Source organism: Macaca mulatta, chromosome 10 (assembly GCF_049350105.2).
Source record: "Macaca mulatta isolate MMU2019108-1 chromosome 10, T2T-MMU8v2.0, whole genome shotgun sequence".
Classification (NCBI taxonomy): domain Eukaryota; kingdom Metazoa; phylum Chordata; class Mammalia; order Primates; family Cercopithecidae; genus Macaca; species Macaca mulatta.
In genome coordinates, this window is record NC_133415.1 from 32,259,071 (window position 1) to 32,287,008 (window position 27,938).

At 51.6% G+C, this 27,938-nt stretch overlaps 2 protein-coding genes across 6 annotated transcripts; one reads left to right on the forward strand and one right to left on the reverse strand.

The window, feature by feature from the left end:
- Positions 1 to 110: 110 nt before the first annotated feature.
- On the reverse strand, positions 111 to 15,959 carry ZNF74 (zinc finger protein 74). Of its 5 annotated transcripts, XM_077950714.1 has the most exons (6): positions 15,447 to 15,959; positions 14,682 to 14,767; positions 9,789 to 9,884; positions 8,394 to 8,520; positions 7,780 to 7,875; positions 111 to 3,199 (listed from the first exon to the last, which is right to left on the reverse strand). In XM_077950714.1, the coding sequence occupies exons 4-6, from the start codon at positions 8,425 to 8,427 to the stop codon at positions 1,608 to 1,610; spliced, it is 1,722 nt and encodes a 573-aa protein (XP_077806840.1). In that variant the 5' UTR covers positions 8,428 to 8,520; positions 9,789 to 9,884; positions 14,682 to 14,767; positions 15,447 to 15,959; the 3' UTR covers positions 111 to 1,607. The 5 variants fall into 5 exon arrangements, with proteins under 5 accessions (XP_077806840.1, XP_077806841.1, XP_015005256.1 ...); XM_077950715.1 differs by lacking the exon at positions 9,789 to 9,884 and having other exon boundaries at positions 15,775 to 15,959; XM_015149770.3 differs by lacking the exon at positions 9,789 to 9,884.
- Positions 15,479 to 27,938, forward strand: LOC695246 (uncharacterized). Its single transcript, XM_077949050.1, is given in 11 exon segments — positions 15,479 to 15,877; positions 16,508 to 16,614; positions 17,688 to 17,843; positions 18,076 to 18,085; positions 20,538 to 20,614; positions 20,616 to 20,645; positions 21,927 to 22,066; positions 23,125 to 23,259; positions 24,185 to 24,290; positions 24,771 to 24,939; positions 27,307 to 27,938. Coding segments are annotated over 10 exon segments (1,299 nt in total). The 3' UTR covers positions 24,910 to 24,939; positions 27,307 to 27,938.

Consider the following 27,938-nt stretch of genomic DNA (forward strand, 5'->3'; position numbering starts at 1 on the left):
AAAAAAAAAAATTTGCTACAAAGCTAAATGGGGAAACAAGATAAAAACTATAGATATGCTATGTTTAAAATAATGCAAAGTTCTATATGAGCAAAGCACAGGGTAATGTATCAAAGTGCAAAATGCAGTTTTATTAAGAATTATGGGGATTTTATTTTTCATAAGTCCACATTTTCTGAACTGTGGTTATTTTGCCAGCATAACTTAAAAAGCATACTGAAATAATTTCATAAATGATAGCACTCCATACAAACGTAAAGTATTATCACCAAGAGGGCAGCTTATTCTTGCTTAGGACTGAGTAGAAATAACATTCATTCAAGATTAACTCTGTCTTCCTATCTCTGAAGAGTGTCGGGACAGGGGACAGGGAGAGCCACCTTTTCCAGGGTTTGTACAACACCTCCATGTGGGACCACCATGGAGCCCATCTCCCTGGGCTTCAGCTCCCTGCCTCCAGTGGATGCTGGGAGGGGCTTCTTCTGTGACCTGGGCTGGTGACTGGTGCTACATAGTGAGAAGCCCTGCAGGGCAGCCTCACCAGCCCAGGGTGGCCTTGCCCAGCCCCAATCAGTGAAGGGGAGCCTCCAGACACATCTATCTTGATGTCGTGCCCATCTTCCCTGGATGCACTGGGCACTGCCTGGGAGTTCCCAATTTCTCACCAGGGGCTAAATGGCAAGAGGTGATGTTGGCATGTTAGGATCTGGCTACAACGCTGCTGGGCCATGCTGTGACAGCTGTGGGAACACCCCTGACTGCACTGTCACTAACACACAGCTCTGCAGTAGAGCTATTTACATGAGGTAAGTCCAGGAAATTCACTTTTTCCAAATGCCCACCGCCCAAGATTATTCTCCTCTCTAGCAATATAATAATGTTCACTGGAAAGTAATGCTATTCATAATTCTTGTTTTATTATTATTCTGAAAATAATAGTTTATGGAGGAAACTCCTGATGGAAGCCATGTCAGGAGTCCGTCCGAGGATACAACAGTTGATATACCTCCTTTTTATTTCACACAGGGTCTTGCTTTGCCACCCAGGCTGCAGTGCAGTGCTGTGAATCATGACTCACTGCAGCCTTGACCTCCCAGGCTCAAATAATCCTCCCACCTCAGCCTCCTGAGTAGCTGGGACCACAGGGACACGCCACCACATCTGGCTAATTTTTGCATTTTTTGTAGAGATGAGGTCTCACCATGTTGTCCAGGCTGGTCCTAGACTTCTGGGCTCAAGCGATCCCCTTGCCTTGGCCTCCCAAAGTGTTGAGATTACAGGTGTGAGCCATGGCACCCAACAAGATCCCTTCTTTTTATTGGCAAGAAAGATCTTTCCCCTTGTCAACAACTTCCAGGTCCATCAAGGAAAACAGGTGACAGGACTACCTCAAATGGCTCTCAACTTTCCTCCCGGCGTGTGGCCCTTCTGGGGAGGTGACTGACTTTAACTAAGAGAGGCACCCTGGCATGCAGACCTGATTGGGGTGATAAGGCAAGGCTCCCACACCTGGAGAAAGGTGGTCTGGATCTAGGAGCCAGGGAGGATCAGGTGCTTTCCTCGTTGAGTAGCTCAGAAGGCGGCTACTGACACCAAAGCACATCATGTTAGTTTCGAGGTTTGCTTCCCAGGGAGAAATTTCTGCCAGCTCGGGGCGGAACGACGCACAAGAGCTTTGCCACATCCAGCGCGTCGATGGGGTCCACGTCCCTCAGCCCAGCATCCCCTGCACCCAGCAGGCTGCCAGGCACGTAGTATGTGCTGAGCAAGTGTTTGTTGAACTGGATGGCCAACGGCTTCCCCTGGCTGTGCAGCCTCTGGTGCTCAGTGAGGTGCGAGCTCCAGTTGAACATCTCTCCACATTGCTCACACTTAAACGACTTCTCCCCGGAGTGGATTTTCTGATGTTTAATGAGACAGTGGTTCTGACTGAAGGCTCTGCCACACTCGCCGCACTTGTAGGGCTTCTCACCAGTGTGGATGCGCTGGTGCACGATGAGGGACGAGTGGCAGCTGAAGGCCTTCCAACACTGGCTGCAGTCGAAGGGCTTCTCGCCTGTGTGGATGCGCCGGTGCACGATGAGGTAGGCGTGGGAGCTGAAGGCTTTGCCGCACTCGTTGCACTTGAAGGGCTTCTCGCCGCTGTGGATGCGCCTGTGCACGAGCAGGTACGCGTGGCAGCTGAAGCCCTTTCCGCAGTCGGCGCACTTGAAGGGCTTCTCGCCCGTGTGCGTCCTCTGGTGGAGGGTGAGGCGCGAGCGGCTGTTGAAGGCCTTCTCGCAGTCGCTGCACTTGAAAGGCTTGTCCCCACTGTGGATCTTCTCGTGCACGGTGAGGGACGAGTGGCAGGTGAAGGCCTTGCCGCAGGAGCCGCACTGGTAGGGCTTCTCGCCCGTGTGTATGCGGTGGTGGCGTGTGAGGTGCGTACGCTGGTTGAAGGCCTTGCCGCACTCGCCGCACCGGTAGGGCTTCTCGCCGGTGTGCACCCGCAGGTGCATGCTGAGCAGCGAGCTGCAGCTGAAGGCCTTCTCGCAGGCGCTGCATTTGTAGGGCCGCTCGCCCGTGTGGATGCGCTGATGCACGTTGAGGGACGAGTGGCAGCTGAAGGCCTTCCCGCACTCGCCGCAGAAGAAGGGCTTCTCGCCCGTGTGGATGCGCCGGTGCTCCAGGAGGTTGGTGCTCCACGTGAAGGCCTTGCCGCACTCATCGCACTTGTAAGCCTTCTCCCGGCTGTGCCAGCGCCGGTGCAGCGTGAGGGAGGAGCTCTGGCGGAACGCCTTCCCGCATTCGCCGCACACGAACTCGCCCTCCCCGGCGCCCGCCCCGCGCTGCCGGCGCGCGTGGGGGAACTTGTGCGGCTCACTTGGTGTAGGGGCGTTTTCTCCCGCACACAGTCTAGCAGGAGCCTTGGTTCTGCCCTCAGTAGCCTGGACGTTCTTGCGTGTGTCCAGCAAGCGTCCCCCCTCGGGAACGCGTTGCTGGGCGAAGAGGGGACACCTAAGGGGGAATTTCTCTACAGGGACGTCCCAGACGATAGCATGTGCAGGCGCCCAGGGCGCAGCCTGACTCCTCTGCAGAGCACCGGCCTGGCGCCCCCACGCCTGCGCCCCGCCCAGGGGCCGCTCCGTGATGGGCTCCTGGGCGGGTTCTTCTTTGCAAATACCCTGCTGTTGAGAGGGCACCGCCTTCAGCTGCCATTCTGTAAGATATTGAAAGTGATTTTCTGTGAGCAAGCGGAAACCTGGCCTAGAATTCAGATTTGAGAACTGACCTGGAGATGCAGATAAGCCCAGAAAAGAGAGGAGAGGACACCAGGGCCAAGGCTGGAAGGCGCAGGCAGAGAGAAGGGAGAGCCCAGGATGAGATGTGCAAGCAAGAGCAGGAAGAAGGGAGAGGAAGAAAACGCAAGGAGCTACCAGAGAGCAAAGACTGGGAGAGGTGGAGAGGCCAAGGGAATCCCCGGAGGAGCAGCTACAAGCATCAAGGGGGCTGAGAAAGGGGCAAGCTGGGGAGCTGGTGATCAGGATTACACTCATTCACAGACACATCGGCTGACCGACTGCTGTGTCAATACCATGGCAGGTGATCGTAATACACAGGGCAAATACAAGTTTTTTGTGTGTTTGTGTTTTTTGAGACGGAGTCTCGCTGTCGCCCAGGCTGGAGTGCAGTGGCGTGATCTCGGCTCACTGCAAGCTCCGCCTCCCTGGTTCACGCCATTCTCCGGCCTCAGCCTCCCGAGTAGCTGGGACTAATAAATGAATTAAAAATTGTCTGTGGTGCCAAAAGGAAAAAAGGGCCTCCCACACCCCAGCGCTTCCCTTTAGAACACTGGGAACTGCAAACGCTTTCTCTGAGACGCATGCAAACCTCTTCAGAAGCGAAATGACCCTAGTCCAAGAGTCCAGTCCAAGATGTAACTTCCTGCTTGTCAAAAAGGTACAAGAGGCTGGGCGCGGTGGTTCATGCCCGTAATCCCAGCACTTTGGGAGGTCAAAGTGGGCGGGTCACTTGAGCCCAGATCAAGACCAGCCTGGGCAACACAGACCCCACTACAAAAAATACAAAATTAACCAGGAATGGTGGCACATGTCTGTAGTCCCAGCTACTCAGGAGGCTGGGGTGGGAGGATCACCTGAGCCTGGGGAGATTGAGGATGCGAGCTATGATCACGCAACTGCACCCCAGCCTGGGCAATAGAGACCCTATCTCAAAATAAATAAATTAAATAAATAAATAATAAAAACCCAAAAAGCTGTACTCTTCCTTTAGGTGAAGACAGTTGCCCTGTGTGCTGGGTTGGATCTGTCTTCTCTGTCAAAGGGGGATGTGTTTTTCTATCCTGCACACCACATCTGGTTAAACACTTATTCGATAAGAAGGCTTGCTTTCTTTTCTATCTCTACAGCAAGGTTTTCTGAGCTGGCAGGAGATTTTATTTCTAATTCTGTCCTTCCCAGGCTTAAAAAGGGGCATCTAGTGCAGTGGGCAGAGCTGCACGGTGGTGCTGCCCGTGGCCCCGACCCATCCAGAAGGGCAGGGCAAGTGGAACTGGCCATGGCACACATGGCAGGTAGCCAGGTGGAGAGCGAACAGCATGTGCAGAGGCTCAGAGGTGAGACAGTAAGATGAAGACAAGATACGCAGAGGCAGGAAGGCTGAGAGGTGACCCTGGCAAGGTGGATGGGTTTGAGGTGACCAGACGCCTGACTCAGAGGGCAGTGGGGGAGGAAAGGCCTTTTGCACAGAGGGTGACCCTTGATCATGTGGTATCTTGGTGGGGGGCGGGGAGCAGGGGAAGCAGGGGGCGGGGACAGAGTCTCGCTCTGTTGTCCAGGCTGCAGTGCAGGGGTGCAATCATGGCTCAAGGCAGCCTCCAACTCCTGGGCTCAAGCGATCCTCCCGCCTTGGCCTCCCAAAGCGCTGGGATTAGATGTGTGAGCCCCTGTGCCTGGTATAATGGTTTGTCTTGAAGGTGGCTTTGGTGGTGTGTAAGGAGGTGGGAGCGAGCAGTTAGGGAGGCCAGTTAGGGAGGCCATCTGAATAATTCAGGTGAAAAATGGCAACTTCAGACTGGTACCAAGGCTGTGAAAATGAACAGGAAGCAGCCGATCTGAGAGCCATCGAGGAGCTAAAACTGATGGCTCTAGCTGTTGACTGAAGGTGGCAAGAGAGGAAATGGGGGAGAGGATGAGACCTCAGCAAACACCCAAGCCAAGGATGGACGGTGGAAGCTTTTGCAAAGACAGGGACGGGAGGAGGAAGGTCCAGTTCCAAGTCTGGTTTTAGACATGCAGGCAGAGGCCCACGAGGTGGTCAGTGACAAAGGGCTGCAGCTCAGCTGGTGTTGCTATAGTGTAGACCACGCCCACACCAAGTGAGAGGTGAGTCTAGGGAAGGTGCACAGAGCAGAGAGAAGAGGCCCAGGCCAGAAAAAAAGTCGTTTTGGCAGCAATAGGGCCAGCAACACAGCAGGGCACATACATTTAAGGGATAATGTGCAATCAGTAAACATCGCGTGAGGATGCTCACTACGTCACGGCCAGTGTGGTAGCCAGACTCCGGTGTGCGTGCTGTGCTTCCAAGGGTGCGTAAGGCTTTATTTATTTATGTTTTTGAGACGGGGTTTAGCTCTGTCTCCCAGGCTGGAGTGCAATGGTGCGGTCATGGCTCACTGCAACCTCTGCCTCCCAGGTTCAAGTGATTCTCCTGCCTAAGCCTCCAGAGTAGCTGGGATTACAGGCGCCTACCACCACGCCTGGCTAATTTTTTTTTTTTTTTTTTTGAGATGGAGTTTCACTCTTGTTATCTGGAGTTACCTCCCGGGTTCAAGCAATTCTCCTGCCTCAGCCTCCCGAGTAGCTGGGATGACAGGCATGCGCTACCATGCCTGGCTAATTTTGTAATTTTAGTAGAGATGGGGTTTCTCTATGTTGGTCAGGCTCGTCTCGAACTCCTGACCTCAGGTTATTTGCCTGCCTTGGCCTCCCAGAGTGTTGAGATTACAGGCGTGAGCCATGGCACCCGGCCACGTGTCGCTTTAGAAAAGTCTATCCGCACACAGAGGAACGGCCTAGAGGAATCAGTGACGTGGTTAGTTATTAGAGAACAGTTATCTCTGGGTGGAAAGATTATGCAGGATTTTAATAACCTTTCAGCCTCATTTTCAGTGTATTCATATATGAATCAAACAAAAATATGAATTTTTTAAAACCTCTAATTTTGTCAAAGAGGACAAAGCAAGCATCAGAGGCTGGGGTGAGAAATAAAGACCAGAAAGCGGGGGCTGCAGCTGCTGCTGCAGGTTGGGGCTGGGTGGTGTGTGGCAGCAGAGTGGGTATGGAGAAGGGACTGCCTTCCCCGACCCCTGTGCTCTGTGCTCCACAGCTTATTGGCTGCCTTTCCCACAGAAAGGTGTTTCTTAAGCTTTCTAGACACCTAACATGCTCAGCAGTCACTGTCCAATAAATTAAGCTGAAATTATTTAATTCACTTATTCATCAACCAACTCAGTAGAGAAGTCTACAAAAAGAATGTTGGAGAAGAAAAACAGACCACCTTCTGCTCAAGACCCACCCTGGTCCCCTTTCCCTCATGGAGGGCTGCCATCTTGGCCACAACCTAGAAGCCCTCACTGATGTTGACCCTGACCCTAATGCTGGCCCTGACCCTGATGCTGATGCTGACCCTGATGCTGATGCTGACCCTGACCCTGATGCTGGCCCTGACCCTGATGCTGATGCTGACCCTGATGCTGATGTTGACCCTGACCCTGATGCTGGCCCTGACCCTGATGCTGATGCTGACCCTGATGCTGATGCTGACCCTGACCCTGATGCTGATGCTGATGCTGACACTGATGCTGACCCTGACACTGATGCTGACTCTGACGCTGATGCTGACTCTGACGCTGATGCTGGCCCTGACCCTGATGCTGATGCTGACCCTGATGCTGACTCTGACACTGATGCTGACCCTGACACTGATGCTGGCCCTGACCCTGACACTGATGCTGACCCTGATGCTGATGCTGACTCTGACGCTGATGTTGTCCTTGACCCTGATGCTGATGCTGACCCTGATGCTGACTCTGACAATGATGCTGGCCCTGACCCTGATGCTGATGCTGACTCTGACGCTAATGCTGGCCCTGACCCTGACGCTGATGCTGACCCTGATGCTGATGCTGACTCTGACCCTGACACTGATGCTGATGCTGACTCTGACGCTGATGCTGGCCCTGACCTGACACTGATGCTGACCCTGATGCTGATGCTGACTCTGACACTGATGCTGGCCCTGACCCTGACGCTGATGCTCATGCTGGCTCTGACACTGATGCTGGCCCTGGCCCTGACACTGGCCCTGAACCTGACGCTGATGCTGTCTCTGATGCTGATGCTGATGCTGACCCTGACGCTGACACTGACCAATGCCAGTTGCCCCTCCCCTGGTGGCCCCCTGACCCCAATCCCACACCCCCGGCTGCCCAGCCAACACCACTGGCTCAATATTTCTATTCCTGCCTCCCCACCCCCATCAGCAGGTGGCCATTTGGTCCCAATGGCCCGGTTTGCTCCCTGTTGTATCCCAGAACAGGTTTCAGCACACAGGCAGTGCTCAATATGTGCTGAAGGGAGACAGGCGGGAGGGTCTGGTGGAGGACCTGAGAAGGTGACATGGAACCAGAGCAAATGGAGGGAGGAAAATAGGGGCCATAGGAGGAGGTGCCGCTGGAGGTGCTGGGGCCGGCACCCTTCCACCTGTGCCTCTGCTCACCTGGACGGGGCCCTCCAGGGACTTCCCTCTGCATGCTCCATGGCTCCTCGCCTCGTTCCAGATGGGAGATCACATCTGGCTTGTGCAGTGGAGGTCCTGCTTGTGGGGAGAAAGTGGGGCTGGGCATGCTGTGGCTCTCCAGGCCCAGCTGACCTCAGGCGCCGCCCCTAACAAGGACAATGCCTGTGAAGTGGACACCCTCTCTGGGAACAGGAGGTCCTCTGGGCCAAAAGCAGTGAGGGTCTCAGACTGGAACCCAAATCCCAGTGCACACTCTGAAGACCCCACGTGTGCTGACGTCCTTACTTTATTGCTCGAGGACCGTTTCAGAGCCAGCTGGGCTCCAGGGTCCCACCTTCCTCTCTTCTCTCCCTGCCCCCACCCCAGGACCAGGGGAAATGCCAAGCAAGGATGCTACCAGCTCCTACGCTGTCCCCTGGGGACTTCTGGCGTGGCCAAGGCCCCTGGCCATGAGTGCCCCAAGGCACAGGTCTTGCTTCCCACCCCATGACATATCTGGCACCAGGGCTGGCACTGAAGGGATCGTCCTTAATATCTACCATGCAGAAGAAGGCTGACAGCAGATGCCCAGCCTGGGGCTGGGGGGATCTTACCTAGGGCAAGAAGGTTCTGGTAGTTCTCCAACATCACATCCCGGTACAAGGCCCTCTGAGGGGAGTCTAGCTGACCCCACTCCTCCTGGGTGAAGTCCACAGCCACATCCTTGAAACTCACCGATTCCTGAAATGACATATAGGTTTCTCACTCACCCAGGAATGATTCTGTGTCCATGGTTCCAAAGGAGCCAGAGATTGATTAATGACCCTACAAGTAAAGGGTTAACCTCAGGTGACCTTCTCCCATGCACAGAAGGTTGTGCTGTAGACACTGACCATGACTGAATTTGGGGACCAGGGGCAGGGAGAGGGGCTGGGAATTGGCATGCATTCCCACACCACCTTCTAGACTGGGAAAGCAGGTCTGAATAGACACTGCGGGGTCTTGGCAACTTGAGGTGGGACCCACATGGCTGTTGTATCATGCTCTAAGTCCTGGGTGAGATGCTATGCTTCATGGGGTCAAGAATTTCAAACTTGGCCGGGCGCGGTGGCCCAAGCCTATAATCCCAGCACTTTGGGAGGCCGAGACGGGCGGATCACGAGGTCAGGAGATCGAGACCAGCCTGGCTAACACGGTGAAACCCCGTCTCTACTAAAAAAATACAAAAAACTAGCCGGGCGAGGTGGCGGGCGCCTGTAGTCCCAACTACTCGGGAGGCTGAGGCAGGAGAATGGCGTAGACCCGGGAGGCGGAGCTTGCAGTGAGCTGAGATCCGGCCACTGCACTCCAGCCTGGGTGACAGAGCGAGACTCCGTCTCAAAAAAAAAAAAAAAAAAAAAAAAAAAGAATTTCAAACTTAAAAATTTGAGAGAATATTAATAGTACAAAAACCCCAGCAACTCTATTCAAAGCTCACTAATGCAAAAGGATCCGAACCCAGACTAGATACCGTTATTACACTCTAAAGAAGGAAACCTTGTATATATATCAGCAAGTTCTGTGCCCCAAGGGATCAAGAGAGGCTACCTGCAGTCCTCACCTGACTGCCTTCCAATCCTTCCCGCCTGCTCCCCCTGGGCCTGGGCATCCTGGCCACCACCCAACTCCAGACTTGCTTTGATCCTTGAAAGGATCAAATAGATGCCAAGGAATTTCACTGCATCCCAGAACAAATCCCAGAAACACTTAAGAAATTCCAAAAACCTACTCAACAAAGTAAAATTCACAATGTCCAGCATCCAATCAAATAACTAAAAGGTGAAAAACATTAACGAAATCAGAGGAATTAAGAGTACATTAGAACAGTATGTGTTTACCTCAAAAGAAGTCATTAAGGGAGGAAAAGAGAAACAAAAAAGACATATGACATAGAAAACTAATAGCAAGGCTGGGTGGGGTGGCTTATGCATGTAATCCCAGCACGTTGGGAGGCCAAGGTGGCAGATCACCTGAGGTCAGGAGAATTTCTTGAACCCAGGAGGTGGAGGTTGCAGTGAGCCAAGATTGCGCCACTGCACTCCAGCCTGGGTGACAAGAGCGAAACTCTGTCAAAAAAAAAAAAAAAAAAAAAAAAAGGGGGAAAAAAGAGACATGTAAATCCAACTATATTAATAATTACACTAAATGCGAATAGTTTAAACACTCCAATTAAAAGGTGGAGACTGTCAAACTGAATTAAAAAAGCAAGCTACAGAAACCTACTTTACATACAAAGATAGGTTAAAACTGAAAGGATAGAAAAAGATAAACCCTGCAAATACTAATTAAAAAAAAAAGCTGAACTGCCTATAGTAATAGCAAAGTAGATTTCAGAGAGACGACTATCAGAGATAAAGAGAATATTACATAATGATAAAAGGCTTAATTCATTAAGAACTCATGGCAATCCTAAATATAAATGTATCTACTAAAAGAGCTTCAAAATACATAATGCAAAAACTGACAGAACAATTGAAAACACCATCATTCAACTTGACTTAACAGATATTTACATAACACTCTAGCCAACAAAGGCAGAATACATATTTTTCAAGGGCATGTGGAACATTTACCAAGATAAACCACACTCTGGGAAATAAAATAAATCTTGGCAGATTTGAAAGGCTTTAAATCATACAAAGTTCATTCTCTGACGACAATAGAATTAAATCAGAAATCCATAATAGAAAGTTATCTGGAAAATGCCCTAAATATTAGGAAATGAAACAACACATTCTGAAATAACATACGGTTGAAGAAGAAATCACTAGGGAAATTAGAAACTATTTTCAGCTGAATAAAAATGTAACATAACAAAAGTTGTAGGATATAGATGAGGCAGTGCTTAGAAATTTACAGCGCTGAATGCTATGCAAGGAAAAAAAGTGTCAAATCAATATCTATGTTTCAATCTTAAGACACTAAAGTAGGCCGGGCGCGGTGGCTCAAGCCTGTAATCCCAGCACTTTGGGAGGCCGAGGCGGGTGGATCACGAGGTCAGGAGATCGAGACCATCCTGGTTAACATGGTGAAACCCCGTCTCTACTAAAAATACAAAAAACTAGCCGGGCGTGGTGGCGGGCGCCTGTAGTCCCAGCTACTCGGAGGCTGAGGCGGGAGAATGGCGTGAACCCGGGAGGTAGAGCTTGCAGTGAGCCAAGATCGCGCCACTGCACTCCAGCCTGGGCGACAGAGCAAGACTCCGTCTCAAAAAAAAAAAAAAAAAAAAAAGACACTAAAGTAAGTAAAATAAGTTTCAATCTTAAGACACCAAGGAGATAATAAGGATCAGAAATCTATGAAATGGAAAACAGAAAATAGAGAAAATCAATAAAACAAAAAAATGGGTTTTTGAAAAGATCAATAAAATTGATAAACTACATGGCTCAGCAATTTCACACCTAGGTATTTATGCAAGAGAAATTAAAATGCACAGCCATACGTGTACTCAAATATTTATAGCGGATTTATTTGTAATAGCAAAAGCCTATGAGCGACTAAATATCCATCAGCTGGTGAATGGATAAGCAGACTATGGAATATCCATCCAATGGAGTAATGGGCTGAATTGTATATCCTTCACCTCAAATTCCTATGTCTCAACCCTCAGTAACTCCGAGAGAGGTTCTTTTTTTTTTGAGACATAGTCTCACTCTGTCACCCAGGCTGGAGTGCAGTGGTGCAATATCAGCTCACTGCAACCTCTGCCTCCTGGGTTCAAGAGATTCTCCTGCCTCAGCCTCCTGAGTAGCTAGGACTATAGGCACACGCCACTACACCCAGCTAAATTTTTGTATTTCTAGTAGAGACAGGGTTTCACCATGTTGACCAGGCTGGTCTTGAATTCCTGACCTCAAGTGATCCACCCAACTTAGCCTCCCAAAATGCTGGGATTACAGTCATGAGCCACTGCATCTGGCCTGGAGAGAGGTTCTTTGAAGAAGTAATTAAGTTGAAATGAATTCAATACAGTGGGCCCTAATCCAATATAACTGGTGTCCTCATAAGAAGAGGAAATTTGGACACAGACATAGAGGAGGTAAGACCATGTGAAGATGTAGGGAAAAGGTGGCCATCTACAAGCCAAGAAAAGAGGCCTCGGAAGAAACCAACCCTGCTGACACCTTGATCTCAGACTTCTTTTTTTTTTTTTCTTCTTTGAGACAGAGTCTCACTCTATCACCCAGGCTGGAGTGCAGTGGCGCGATCTAGGCTCACCGCAAGTTCTACCTCCTGGGTTCACGCCATTCTCCTGCCTCAGCAGCCCATGTAGCTGGGACTACAGGCGCCCGCCACCATGCCTGGCTAATTTTTTTGTATTTTTAGTAGAGATGGGGTTTCACCATGTTAGGTAGGATGGTCTTGATCTCCGGACCTCGTAGTCTGCCCGCCTCAGCCTCCCAAAGTGCTGGGATTACGGGCGTGAGCCATCATGCCTGTCCTTGATCTCAGACTTCTTGCCTCCTGAATTGTAATAAAATTAATTTCTGTTGTTTAAGCCCTCCTGCCATACTTTGTATGGCAGCCCTAGCAGACTAATACAAATGGAATATTACTCACCAATGAAAAGGAACAAACTACCGATTCACACAACAACATGGATAAACTGAAAAGCATATGCTAAGCGAAGTAAAGCAGAGACAAAAGACCACATAGTATAAATTCCATATGAAATCCTTAAAGAGGAAAATCTATAGCAAAACTATAGTGGTTACCAAGGGGAGAGGGGAGAGGACTGAATGCACAGGGGCATGAGGACATTTTTGGGTCATGGAAATGTCCCATATCATGATTGTGGTGCTGGTTACACAACTGTATATGTTTGCTCAACCTCATCAAATTGTATACTTAAAATTGCACAGTTGTGCTGTATATAAATTACACCTAAATAAAACCTTACCCCGCAAAACACTGGATTTCAGATGAGGAGGTAGAGATGAGGACAAATGCTGAGAACACACCCCTAACTGAGGCATGCAGGCATGAAGGACGATGATAGTCGAGGGAAGGAGAAAATGGGCTGAAACAAAGCTCCAAGCTGGGTGTGGGGGTGCACACCTTGGTCCCAACTACTCAGGAGGCTGAGGTGGGTGATTTGCTTGAGCCCAGGAGTTGAAGGCTGCAGTGAGCTATGATCATGCCACTGCACCCCAGCCTGGGCGACAGAGCGAGACTCTGTCTCAAAGAAAAAAAAAAAAGAAAGAAAGAAAAACAAAAAATAGCCCCAAAGGTATCAGAATATGGTGCTGGCCAGTGAGGCTGTCAGAGGCTACATGGCTTCAGTGTGGGGAGCATCAACCAGCAAGAGTAGGGTAGGGTCTGAGGCCCGCACAGGCCTTTTTGGTGGGTATTTCTGGTCCACTGGGAGAAGCCTATGTCTAATCTGTCTTCATTCTGCAGGAAAGGGAATAAAAAGCCCAGAGAGTATGTGTTGGAATCAGATGCCGATGTGGTAATGACACTAGCAGAGAAGTCAGAACAGACCACACAAGATGTCCCAGGAGACAGAACAACTTGAACTGTGAGTGTGAATGAGACTGTCAAGAGAAAATGCCAAAGGCGATGTGTACTCAGGACAGTCAACTGGTTATTCAAGGATCTAACAAGCAAATATTTTACAAATAGGAATAACACATGCACAAGGGCCCTACCACCTAGAGGGAGCTGCACAGACACATACAGACATACATACATGCACGCACATTTTTTTTTTTTGCTGAACCATTTGAACGTAAGTTGCAGACATCATGACGTCTCACTCTACAGTCTTCAACTTGTATCTCCTGTGGATATTCTCTTACATAGTCACAGTACTATTATCACACGCAATAAATTTACTATTGATATAATATGACCCAAGATACAGCCCATTTTCAAATTTCCTCAATTGTCCCAAACTGCCCTTTTTCAATTTTTTTGGATCTATACCCTAATCAAGGAACATGCATTGCATTTGACTGTCAAGTTTCTTGAGAACTATAAAGCATCGTGACACACTACAGAAGTGAGGCACATCTCACAATACACGTTTTACAGCTGTTTCTAGCTGTCAATAATCAGCTGTCACCTCTTTTGAGTGGCAGACTGACAAAATCACAAAATGCTAAAAACCAACCAACCAAACAAAAAAACCCATAGACCCCTCGTCCCTCCAGATCTTTCACTCTACTGTGCTCTTTGTCAACTGCACCCTTCTAAATACTACCATGGGGTAGGGCGGTTGCCGTAGAGAAACAAAATGAGGAACAGAGTCCACAGTCTGTAAAAGGAGGGATCTGGGTCCCACGTGGCTGCAGAAGTGCCCAGGGCCAATTCCTTGCTGATCCATCAGATTCTATAAATCTCCAGGACTCTCCATGAAGGCCCCACGCCAGGGACCAGGCACAGAGGAAAGCACACAGGGATGCCTCCCCTACCACTACTCTTAACCCAGTGCTGCAATCCAGGTCTTCCTCAGCTGCTGCACGTGCCCCTGTCCGATTCCATCCCAGTAAATCAACGGTGCAAACATCCTGCACCAATCCCTGGCCAGCATGTGGAGAGACCCCATGTGAGCCATCACCTACTTTCTCAGGTTCCACTAAAACCACTCCTCAGAGCTCCCAGGACAGCGCTGGGCAGAGAGATCCCCAGGAACTGACCCACTGAATCGGGTTGGAGGAGACACTCCATAGAGTACATCTCCAGGCACACCTCGGGCAACATGTGGACTCTTCAACTGGAGCTGTTTCCACTGCCCAGAGCTTCCTCAGGACTGGCCAGCAGGTACCCAGGTGAAGGTCTGTGGAAGGCTGATGATCCAGGGCTGGGGAGGAAATGTGCCAACCCTCTTCATAAAGAAGGAAGAACACTCAGCCACTCACCTTGGACCTGGCTTCGGGAAGACCCCAACCCGATATATCCTCGGGATTCTCTTTCAGGGAAACAGCAGGATCCTGAGAGGAAAGAGCTGGGGAAGGAGAAATGAGTCAAGGCCACGGCTACCAGGCTCACAGCTGAGCTTAAAGCCCACCTGTCGTGGCACAAGTGAGAATCAGAGAGGAGGCCAAACCTGCCGGCAAGGCCGGGTGGGGAACAAGCCCCAACAGCTAGCACCAACTGATATAGCATCGAGGGATAATTCTGCCTGTGTCTCAGACACTCCAATTCATGAAGAAAAGAGCTGCTATCCCCCAATCAAGCACGTCTGAGTGGGAACAAATGGTTGGGCACGGGGAAGAAAGAAGCAGGAGGCCAGGCGCGGTGGCTCACTCCTGTAATCCCAGCACTTTGGAGACCGAGTCGGGCGGATCGCTTGAGCTCAAGACCAGCCTGGGCAACATGGCGAAACCCCGTCTCTACTAAAAATACAAAAATTAGCCGGGCATGGTGGCGCGCGCCTGCAATCCCAGCTACTTGGGAGGCTGAGGCGGGAGAATCGCTTGAACTCGGGAGGCAGAGGTTGCAGTGAGCGTAGATCAAGCCATTGCACTCCCGCCTAGGTGAGAGGGTGAGACTCCATTAAAAAAAAAAAAAAAAAAAAAAAAAAAGATGCTGGATGCTTCTGGGAAACTGGCCTGATCTCTCTGAGTGTCAATATCCTCAAGTGCAAATCCACAGACACGCTGACTACAAGAGCGAAGCTGTACCTGTCTTCTCGGGCTCCGGGGCAGGGATCTCCATGGCCTCCACGGCAGCCTCCCCGGGAGGAGTGGGCAGCTCTGTACCTTCCAGGACCCAGGGCAGGCCCAGAGGAGCGATTCCTGCTCCTGGGGCTCAGGGGCCTGCAGCGGAGCCTCGCGGGGCGGCCACGCGCTCACAGCTGCACGATCACACGCACGGAGCCCCCTCCCCGCGCCCGGCTGAGGCGGGGCTCAGGCCGGCTCCGCAGATACCCACTCCCCACACCGGGCTCAGCCCCATGCCCGGCGCACGCACGCCCCGGCACACCCCCGCCACACGCTCCTCCGGGCGAACCCGCGCTCGGAGACCAGGGCCAGGCCTAAGGTTCCGCGGCCCGGAGCCATCGGACGCCGAGCGACCAGCAGATAGGTCCCGAGGCGGACAGAGACCGCTGACGGTCTGAGGGACCGGCAAGTGGACAAACCGAACTCCCACAAAAGGACGGCGACTGCCACAAAGAGCAGCAGGCGGCCGCCGCTGGAAAGTGCGCCTGCGCAGAACGGACGCAAACTACACCTCCCGGGAGCCTTTGCGCCGCGCAGGCGTCAGACTCCATTTCCTAGAGGGAGTCCGGGCCAGTGCTTGAGTCAGGACGCCAACGAGTATGTAGCATACCCTTCTAGGAAATGTAGTTCCTGGGCCAACAGCCGGGAGCTCGGGCAACCGCCACGCTCTTGCGGGCGAATGTAGCCGTGAATCTAGATGTGCAGATCAGTGCAGTGTCGCTGAATGGGTGTCTAATTGCGAGGATATTGGGAGGGCGGTGCCCAGGAACTGGGATTTGTCCTGTTAGTTCGGCCACGTCCCCAAGTGGAGTCGAGTGGGTTCCTGCCCACATCCGTCTGCAGGAAAGACTCAAGCCCCTAGTCTTAGGGATCTTGGGAGTGGTGGGCCTGGCCTCGAGGGGTTTTCCAGGGGCCCTGCCCCCACTCCCCTTTCTCAAGCCACATATCTGAAGCCCACGGGCGGAGGTACCCAGAGTTGGGAGAGCTCTGGCCTAGCCCCTCCCAGGGGGCTCTGTCCACAGTTCACCCTTGGGGTGGGAAAGGAAGGTCTGGGTGGCGGCCCAGTCGTGGCGGCACAGGGCTGTGCCATGAACACAGTGATGATGTCGGCGTCAGGAACACTGAATACGTACTGAGCACCAACCACATGCCAGGCCTACTTCAAGAGCTTGGAGTACATTTTTCTGGCAGAATGCTCACAGCAACCCAAGGAGGTTTGCTAACCATTATTATTCCATTTGGAAGATGAGGAAGTTGTGGTACAGGTGCGTGGGGTAACGTGTCCCAAGTCACACAGCCAGAAGTAGGAGTCCAGCACCGAAGTGCAGTGCCACGTTCCTACTGAGAGGTGGTCTGGCGTGGGGCGGGGTGGTGCACATTCCAAACCCTTCAGCCTCCCACCTTAACCGCAGCTTAGGCTTGGCCACAGGCTCTCGCTTGACATCTGTGTCCACTGCCCACATCAGCACAGCTGTGCCCAGACCTCCCTTGCCCAGTGCAGCGCCCGTGTTTGATTTTGTTTTGAGACTGGGTCTCACTCTGTGGCCCAGGCTGGAGTGCAGTTGCACAATCACAGCTCACCGTAGCCTCAACCTCTCCAGCTCAAGCTATTCTCCCACCTCAGCCTACCGAGTAGCTGGGACTACAGACATGTACCACCACGCCCAGTTAATTTTTGTATTCAGCACCCAATTTTAATAGCAACCCAGGACAAGAGCCTTGGTGGGGTGTTGAACTGTTGATTATACAGTGTATGAGTCTTTTTCTATGTGTGTAAGTTTGTGTATGTGTTTGTTTCTCTGTGTATCTTACAGATGTAGGTGTTTGCTCTTGCCTCACGTTTCTTTCTTTCTTTCTTTTTTTTTTTTTTGAGACAGTGTCTCGCTGTGTCACCCAGGCTGGAGTGCATTGGCGTGATCTCGGCTCACTGCAAGCTCCGCCACACCATTCTCCTGCCTCAGCCTCCCGAGTAGCTGGGACTACAGGTGCCCGCCACCATGCCCTGCTAATTTTTGTATTTTTAGTAGAGACGGGGTTTCACCGTGTTAGCCAGGATGGTCTCGATCTCCTGACCTCGTGATCCACCCGCCTTGGCCTCCCAAAGTGCTGGGATTACAGGCCTGAGCCACCACGCCCAACTGGGTCTGCATCTTTCTGTGTAAGTGCGCATGTGTACATGTGTGCCTCACTGTGTCTACACAGATCTGAATGTATGACTGGTGTATCTGTGCATGTAGCTCTGCAGTTCATCGCTATAGACTGGATGGTTGGGAGTATCATCTATGTCTGCTTGCCTGTGTTCTGTGTGATAGTGCATAGATGCTTTGTGCCGGTGATTATGGATGGCGTCTTGTTCAGGTGAATCTGTAGACCTGTGTGTGTGTGTTTCTCTCAGAGTTGTAGTTTGTGTGAGATGGTATCCACCTCTCTTCATTTGTGGGGTTGTAGACCTCGCAGGTCGAGTTGTGGCTGTGTGTGTGCCTGCGTGTGTTCTTCTGTGTTGACTTCCAGGGCTCATCAGCGTCAGCGTGTGCATCCTTGTGTACATGTGTATGTCACTGTGGGCCTCATGGACCCCCTGTGTCTGTAGGAAAGCCAGTGTGAGCCCAGGGATTCTAAATTGAGTGCTCTGTCTCCTGTGTCTGTGCCCGAGTACAAAGGCTATAGGGACAGGGATGTGTCCAGCCTGAAGGGAAGAGTGGAAGGGAGGATGCTGTTATTGCTTTCTGCTGACTATAGACTTCTGAGGCTGGGGAAGGCATTTACCGCTAGGCCGTTTAGCTTAAGATTCTCACTTACATAAGCAGTTCCAGGTCGATTCCTAAGTTCTCTGATTCCTCAGTTCTCGAGGGTTGACCAGCAGGGCTTTGTGAAGGCCCAGTGAAATATGGATATATATGCCTTTTTTTTTTTTTTTTTTTCCTGAGATGGAGTCTCACTCTGTTGCCCAGGCTGGAGTGCAGTGGTGCCATCTCGGCTCACTGCAACCTCCGTCTCCTAGGTCCAAGAGATTCTCCTGCCTCATCCTCCCTAGTAGCTGGGACTGCAGGCACCTGTCACCACAGCTGGCTAATTTTTGTGTTTTTGGTAGAGATGGGGTTTCACTATGTTGGCCAGGCTGGTCTCGAACTCCTGACCTCAGGTGATCTGCCCACCTTGGCCTCCCAAAGTGCTGGGATTACAGGCATGAGCCACCATGCCCAGCCTATATATGCCATTTTAAAAGCAAAAAGCATTTTTAAAGTGGAAGATTTTATCTTTGTGTGGGGTTTGTTTGTTTGTTTGTTTGTTTGTTTTTGAGACAAATTTTCACTCTTGTTGCCCAGGCTGGAGTGCAATGGCATGATCTCGGCTCACCGCAACATCTGCCTCCCAGGTCCCAGTTCAAGCAGTTCTCCTGCCTCAGCCTCCTGAGTAGCTGGGATTACAGGCACACGCCACCACACCCAGCTAATTTTTGTATTTTTAGTAAAGATGGGGTTTCCCCATGTTGGCCAGGCTGGTCTCAAACTCCTGACCTCATCACCCACCCGCCTTGGCCTCCCAAAGTGCTGGAATTACAGGTGTGAGCCACCGCACCCAGCGTGTGGGGTTTTTTTTTTGAGATGGAGTCTCACTCTGTCACCCACGCTGGAGTGCAGTGGTGCGATCTTGGCTCACTGCAACCTCTGCCTCCTGGGTTCAAGCGATTCTCCTGCCTCAGCCTCCCGAGTAGCTGGGACTACAGGTATACGCCACCATGCCCAGATAGTTTTGTTTGTTTGTTTGCTTTTGTATTTTTAGTATGTGCCCATCCTAAAGTGGAAGATGTTAAAGACCAAAACACAGCAATGTCTTACTACATTAAATACTTGGTGTCACAACTGAAAAAATATTTTATTTATTTATTTATTTATTTACTTACTTACTTACTTACTTAGAGATAGTGTTTGGCTCTGTGGCCCAGGCTGGAGTACAGTGGTGCGATCTTTGCTCACTGCAACCTTGGCCTCCTTGGCTCAAACGATCTTCCCACCCCAGCCTTCAGAGTAGCTGGGACCACAGGGGCGTGCCACCATGCCCAGCTACTTTTGTTATTTTTTGTAGAGACGGGGTTTCCCCATGTTAGCCAGGCTGGCGTCAAACTCCTGATGAGTTCAAGGGATCTGTCTGCCTTGGCTTTCCAAAGTACTGGGATTACAGGCGTGAGCCACAGCATCCCGCCTGAAAAAAATATTTTAAATAACTGTTCCAGCCCTGACATGGTGGCTTACGCCTGTAATCCCAACACTTTGGGAGCCTGAGGCAGATGGATTGCCTGAGCGCAGGAGCTTGAGACCAGCCTGGGCAACATGGAGAAACCCCGTCTCTACTAAAAATACAAAATTAGCCAGGCATGGTGTTGTGTACCTGTAATCTCAGCTACTGAGGAGACTGAAGTGGGAGGATGGCTTGAACCTGGGAGTTGAGGCTGCGGTGAACCATGATTGTGCCACTGCATTCCAGCCTGGGGAACAGAGCAAGACCCTGTCTCAAACAAACAAACAAACAAACAAAAACCTGTTCCAGTAATCACCAATTAGTTTGTATCAGACAAACTCTCTTGCCAATAACAATTCAAACCTTGCACAGAGAAATAGATCTCAGGAAGAAAATAGTAGTCTTAATAGGCTGATGATACAGAGGTTAGAGTTTGGGGCCTCCAGAGTTTTTCTAAGTTGAGAGGCAAAATCCAGGAACAGAGACAGTCAAATCGGGGTAAGCCTCAGATTTTGCATAAAAATTTATTTCAAATCCTTGGATGCCTCCTAATTGTATAAGACTCCAAGAAAGGGTGGGCACTGGGGCTCACACCTGTAATCCCAGCACTTTGGGAGGCTGAGGTGGGCCTTCAAAATCCTTGCTCTTTCTGAAGTAGACTAGGGGCTTCCCTGAGGGGTGGTCTCACCTCACGCTGAGACCTCTGCATGCCTTTTGCATAGAAATATTTGATGAGGCTCCCAGGGGCCCTTAGGACCTTGGGTTACGAGGACCAGGAGCATTAGCGGACTGTGCCCCTTCTCCCCACTATAGATTGAAGTAAAGTTCTCAGTCAAGTTCACCAGCAGGGAGTTCAGCTTGAAGAAGATGCTGTCCCCAAAACAGACGGGTCTTCGGAGTCAAGATTGCTGTGGTCACCAAGTGAGTGTGGAGGGGCTTGGGCTCATGCACTGAGGGCGCCTGTCCCTTCAGCTGTTTCTGCAGAAAAAAGCATGTGTGGGTCTCCTCTCTGTGCGTGGTTGCTGCACAGTGAGATCAGGCCCCAGAGAACACTTGGTGTGTTCAGCTACCTCCTGTGTTTCCTGCAAACCAGCTCAGGAGTGTCCTTGCTGCCTTGCTTGGAAGCAGTAGGCTGGCTCCAGGAACTGCCCAAGTGCAGGGTTTTCTGTCCTCGCTTGGAATTTGTCATGGTCCCAGGTTCCTGTTGAATGGTTGTAACTAACTCCTGCCCTTTTGTCACGAGTCAGTTGCCAAGAGAAGCCTGTTTGTTGGTTTGAGAGCAGTTCTTGCAGACACAGACCACTTCCTTAGAGAATTCATTTGCTTCTCCAGGATGGAATCTGGCTGGGCCCCTGAACTTGCTGGTCATGTGGGCCGGGGCCTCTATCAGTTGTACCCTGGACTCCTATCTGTGTCTAAACACCACTCCCCACCCCCAACTACACAGGAACCACTTGCGTAGCACTCTGGGAGGGCTCTGGGCATGAGCAGCGAGGACTCCAGCAGCAGCTCCCCCAAATAACCACTGCTAATGAGGGTGGCTTGAGAAGCAGCTTTGATGTGCTCCCAAATCCAGTTGCAAAACAGAACTAAAGTTAAGACCTCAGCAGAGCACAGTGTTGTAACTTTGAAGGATTCTTACTCTAGTGTCCTGTGTGGCAGTATTGAAATTGTTCATTGTTAAGACTCAGAGGAGAAAAGCACTTAGCATCGTGGGACTTGGAGCATTGGTGCTGAGGCACCGCTTCATTCATTCGTCGGATGTTTATTTAGGCCTGAGGCCCGGGGCAGGGGTCAGGGGATTGTCCTCCCGCACAGCACATGGATGGCAGGACCAACACCGGGCCTGATCTCCCAGCTGGGGGCACAGGCTGCTAACCCCAGATCTGGAATCTTTCAGATGCCCTTCCTGTGCTGACTTTACTAAGCAGGGCTCTGACTTTCCCACAGAGATCATGTGTGACTTGCAGAGGGTCTGTCTGCTTCAGCCTCTTAGAAAGGTCTTGAGAAAGTACATGCAATGAGGACCGAGCTTGCAGAGGGAGGGCAGGCATGCAGAAGGCTCGTGTGCAGCCCCAGACCTGGGTGCCTTCATCACCATCCTCACCCCACCTCCGGGTGTGCAGAGAGGGGGCAGGTCTCCTGTGCTGTGGACCAATAGCAGGGCTGTCAGGACACTGAGAACATTTCCTCCTCCTGCAGGAGAGAGAGGTCCAAGGTGCTCTACATCGTGTGCCAGTGCGTGGAGGAGATCAAGCGCCGAGGCATGGAGGAGGTGGGCATCTACTGTGTGTCCGGAGTGGCCACGGACATCCAGGCACTGAAGGCAGCCTTCGACATCAGTGAGTGTCAGCCTGTGCAGGATGGATAGAGGTGTGGGTGCCGGTGTCCGTGATGAGATCTTAGAGCACTCCATGACCCGGGCATGTCACATCCTTCTCTGTGTCTTTTCTTCATTTACTGTTTTATTATTTTTAAGAAAGAGAAGACAAGAGTTGTAGAAGGAACTTCTGTAGAAACCAGTTTTTAAACCATCCTAGCTACAGATGCTGCTTGCTGGGGTGCACCAGGGGCTTCCTCAGGGTCTTGGCCTTCCTGCCTTGGGGGTGGACAGGAGGTATGGAAGCCCAGGACTCAGTGCAGTCTGTCCACTGCCCTGCTTGAGGATGTGGAGGGGCAGAAGGCACTGATGGGACCCAGCTCAGACCGGGGCTTCAACATCTCCACCTCCATCTCACCAACCCTCAGAAGCTATGAAGGACCTGGAGCTGCCCCAAATGCCAGGGGAGGGCACCGAGACCCCAGAGGGTCCTTGCCCAGCATCTTCAAAGCAACAGGACTTTGTGCCTGCAGACCCTTTTTGGGGGCACGCACCACCCACCCTGACCAGGATCCCTAGAATGCCCAGCACCCCTAGGTGGGCCCTGTGGTAGTTTTAGCTCCCTCTGGGAGTCCACAATGGACCTGGCCTGTGGTGGGGAGGTAAGTCCCAGTGGCCAATTTGGTCCAAAGGAAGACACCAGTTCAAACACTGAAACCAATCAGATTCTTCCACAGCCTTCCTGCTATCAGAAGACACCGGTGCAGGGGTCGTTGCTATGTACAGGGCAGAGCCACCTGATTCCCACCCAGGCACTGTGTCCTGCCATGCTGGCCTCCTCCTGGACATCACATCGGAACAAGCAGGGGAGAGGAATGGGAATGCCCACGCACCCCCATCAACTCTGCAGACACAGAACCACACACAGCTCTTGGGAGGAGTCAGATGAGCTGCTCAAAGCCTGGGAGGGACCCACATAGTGGTCAGTGTGGCAGGGATGGTGCTTTAGCCAAGGCAGGTGTGGTGGGAGACCCACTCAGGGTCCTGAAGGAGGCCGCTGCATTTCCGTGCTCTTTCCAGATAACAAGGACGTGTCAGTGATGATGAGCGAGATGGACGTGAACGCCATCGCAGGCACGCTGAAGCTGTACTTCCATGAGCTGCCCGAGCCCCTCTTCACTGATGAGTTCTACCCCAACTTCACTGAGGGCATCGGTGAGCACTGGAGGCCTTGTCCTTGTGGGAAACGTCTCCTCCACATGCACTGCTGCCCTTGGAGGCTGTGAAAAGTGAGGTGTGGGAACCTGAGCTATGCCCTCTCTGCCATGATCAGTGTTTTAACACAACCTTGGAAAGCAGGGGACCAGAACTGAACCTGTCCTGGAAGGCCTTGCCCATCCCCAGAGGGCTCCCTATCCCTATTCCTCGAGGAGACCAAGAGGGTGAAATGGTCAGCACTGCCGTGCTGTGGGGTCCTGAAGTCTGCTGTCCTCCTTCCTTCAGACCAGGGCTAAACAAGGGCACCCAGGTGCTCTAGCCATGGGTCCTGGCCCCGTCAAGCATGGGTTCAAACCTGCCCTGACCCTTAGTCAACCTGGAGGCTGATGTCTAAAGTGGGCACTGGTGCATGTGGCACCTGTAGCCTCCACATCACCCTTAGGGCAGGTCTGCCTCCCGGTCCCATGCACAGAGGACCTGCTCTCCCAGCCAGAAGGTGCCCCAGTGGTGTCCAGGGTGTCAAAGGGGGTCTCTGCGTATTTGGTGGGGCTGGGGCCCTTTCCCCTCCTTGTGTCCCTCAGTCTCCTGTTTCATTCCACACTAAGCCTCCCCTGCCGTGGGCTCCCCTGGGGAGGAAGCGGCAGCGAGGGAAGCTCTGACCAGGAGCAGCTGCTTTCGTGGCACCTCCTGCTGCTGTTTGCTGGGTGCTACTGACCCCTGTGAGGTAGAGAAAAGGTGTTCGGGTGGCTCACACCCCACACAGGCGCCCCTCACAGGGTCTTCACTGGGGGCGAGCGCTGTGGGAGTGAGGATGATGACGGGCCTGGCCTTTCTAGTGACATGAGCCCTGGGTGCTCCATAGACCACCCTGGGAGAGGTCTCTGGCTTGTGACCCTGAGGAGTAACCCACCGCCTTCTGCAGCTCTTTCAGACCCCATTGCAGAGGAGAGCTGCCTGCTCAACCTGCTGCTGTCCCTGCCGGAGGCCAACCTGCTCACCTTCCTTTTCCTTCTGGACCACCTGAAAAGGTAGCCCACCTCTCCTGTGGCTGCCCAGGGCTCCACATCCCCAGGCCGTGGGGTGCCCTTCTGCTCCCAGCAGACCCCCAGCACTGAGGACCTTTCCCCCTGACCCCTGTCTGCAGTCCCTCACTGCTTCTAGAGACTAGCGCCACTGCCATCCCTGCCCCAGCCTCTCCTCTTTGCTACCCTCTTTTCTCTGCACTGTGGCCTTAACAAAGAGTTCAGAGCTTTGGCCATGGCCAGTAGTGTACTTGTACCCCTCTCTTTCCTCCCACCCAGATCATAGAGGAGACCTCCCCATCAGCCCAGAGCTGGCCCCTTGTCCTGGGCCACTGAGACCCAGAAGTACCAGGGCTGGAGTCAGTTTGCAGGGTCAAGATCAAGGTCAAGGTCTCTTCCTCCCTGAGGACTCCAACATGGCCCAGCCCCTCTACTTCTCTCCTGGTGGTGGCATTGAAACAGCACCTCTGCTTTGGTCCTCTACAGGGTGGCAGAGAAGGAAGCAGTCAATAAGAAGTCCCTGCACAACCTTGCCATGATCTTTGGCCCCACACTGCTCCGGCCCTCAGAGAAGGAGAGCAAGCTCCCTGCCAACCCCAGCCAGCCCATCACCATGACTGACTGACCAAGCTGGTCCTTGGAGGTCATGTCCCAGGTATGGGAAGACAGGCTTCAGCCCATGCAGCCCTGAGCTGACAGAGGTGGCCTCTGCCTGCCCCACCCCCAGTCCTCCCATCTTCCTACTTGCATGGTATATGGTGGTAGCTGAGATTCAGAGAGAGGGACTTGCCTAGGCCTGCATGGATGGGAGGGTTAGGGAGGGCCCACGCCACTTGTGGGTCCTGTTGGTGCACCTCGCTGAGGGCTTAAAACCACCCCAAGTGTTTGAGTGTGGTGGCTCATGCCTGTAATCCCAGCACTTTGGGAGGCTGAGGCAGGATAACCAAACCCAGGTGTTTGAGACCAGCCTGGGCAATGTAGCAAGCCCCATCTCTAGAAAAAATAAAAATAAAAATTAGCCAGGCATTGTGGCACACACCTGTAGTCCTAGCTACCTGGGAGACTGACACTGGAGGATCACTTGAGCCCAGGAGTTAGAGGATGCAGTGATCCATGATGGAGCCACTGTACTCCAGCCTGGAGGACAGAGCAAAAAAAAAAAGTTGAGTGAGTCTGCTGAGCTGAGAGAACAGAAGTGAAGCCACCTGTGCTGGGGACACTTGGGGCAGGGAGAGTGTGGGCAGAGAGAAGCCAGAGAAGTCCAGGCCTGTGGAAGTCAAACAGGAGATTGTGCACCAGGAGGGTGGTCAGGATCAGAAGACGAGGCTGCTCTCCCGGGAGGACAAACCCTAAAGTGCGTAGCCTGGGACTCCTTCCCCAGGGCTCTGTTGCCCCTACTGGAGCTGCCTTCCAAAGAGGACAAACACGGCAACAAAAGACCCGTTTCTGCATAAAAATCCTTCTGGAAAGAAAAAGAAGAAAGCCATGAATGGAGTAAAAACGCTACCCCGTGTTGACTTAGCGTCTCAAACCCTGTTCTAAATAGAGTGTGGTTTCTAAGTCAGAGAAATGGAAGAGGCCCCACCCACACAGGGACAGGGCCATTGCCTCATAGGATGAAGCAGCAGTGTTTATTCAAGGTACAACAGCGAGGGAATCCAGTCACATTCCCTTCTCCCCGAAGAGGGCACATCTTGACAAGTGATCCAGTAGAAATGTTTAAACTCCGATAAGTTAAAAAAAACCATTCCCTTCACCCTGTCTCCCAGGGCCTGACCTGGACTCTAAGATGTACTGGCTTGGGGAGCCCTTGGGTGGCTGCATGGAAAAACCACAGTCTGAGGCCAGCCTGGGGCTCCCAGCCCTGGCTGGGATCTGCCCAGGCTACCTGTCCTTCCGCTTTGGGTTGCTGTCTCTTGGCAGATGACCCGACACTTGGGGGTGGCCCAAGGACATCTCAGGAGGGTTTAGTTCCTACTCTACCGATGGCCCGATTAGTCAGAGGTCTCCAGGCCCTCTGTCTGCCTCCTGGAGATGGACTGGGGCCTTTAGACTTCGGTGGAGAACAGGATGCTCTGTCTCTTGCTGTCCGGGGCAGGGATGGCCTCCAGCTGCAGGAAGTACAGCAGCACCTGGACCTGCCCATCAGAGTGGGGAAGAAGAGAGTGGCTTAGAGGGGGGCTCACGGCTGCTGGTGGGGAGGTCTTTGGGGCCCAAGCCCTCAAGTCCAGCTCAGGTGCTGGGGACCCCTGCTGGTGTCATGAACCCCTTACAGTGAGGCGGGGGTGGGATGGGGTCCTGACAAGGCATGACTTAGGGGGGTTATTCGTTTATTTTAGGGATACACAGGGCCCCCCCTCTGAGCTGCTCTCCTGGGCCACTGTGCCCAGCCAATTTTTATGACTGTGAGTGGGGACAGATTTCTTAAGCAATTCACAAACAGCCATAGTTTTAAGGGAAGAAATTGATAAATTAGACTATATTCAAATTAAGAATTTCTGTTTATTAAGAGACACCACTAAGAAAGTGACAAGGCAAGTTGCAGAGTGGGAACAGATCTATGAACACATATAATGACAAAGAGGGCTCACATTCAGAATATGTAAAGAGCTCTTAAAAATCACTAAGAGAAAGAAAAATGGGTAAAAGATATAAGCCTGTAATTTATAAAAGCAAATACTTGAATGTGTTCAACTTTCTTAATATTCATGTAAATGCAAATTAACATCACAACAAGATAACACATCCTCCAAAACGCCTGAAATTTAAAAGACAGAACACCAAGTGTTGGAGAGAATCTGGAGCAACAAGAACTCTCATCTGCTGGAGGGAATACTGTGTTTGGCATTGAATACTAGTTCTAGAAAGTAGCACATTTAGGACTTAGGCATTTCACTCTTAGGATAACAGAAACACATGCACAGCTGCATCAAAAGACATGTATGGAAATGTGTGTGGCATCATTCTTTCTAATTGGAAAAATATCTTGAAACAAAACCCAGATGTGGCTTCTGTTTTCCAGCTTGGATGCTGTCACTCCTGTCCTCACAACAACAACAAAAAACACCTTGAAGAAGCTGAAAATTAACAACTTTTCTTAGATCCACCAGAGACTTGAGGCTAATAGGGCAAACCGTTATCCCCCCATTGGAGAGGCAGTGAGTCCCAGCCTAACAGGATCGGAGACTGGCCGCGGGGCCAGAACCACAGTGGGAAGACTGAAATGTAAGTGACAAATTGCTGGAGGCTCCGTGTACAGAAACTTGAGAATTAAGATTTAAGGGAGCCCAGCCTTAGGGGGCCCTATGCTTTCATGAACTTCCAAGAGCTCTGCCAGAGGCTCTTGTGAACATCAGAGAAAAATTCCCTCCCGCTCCCCACAGAGAAGGGGAAAGTAACTACTTTGAAATATGCCCAGGGCGTTCTGTTCTCCTTAGCAAAAGCCTGCCCCAGGGAAACTGTTTCACCAGAGTCTAACCACCTTGGGCTTTAGTAGGGCCTAACACATGTTAGTAAAAGAATAAAAATCACATCAAACTTTTCTTCAGAACCCATGCAAGCAAGCAAGAAAACTAACCAACCTAAAATTCTGTATCCAGCAAAATTATCTTTCCAAAGTGAAGAGAAATAAAAACCGTCTCATACAAACACAAA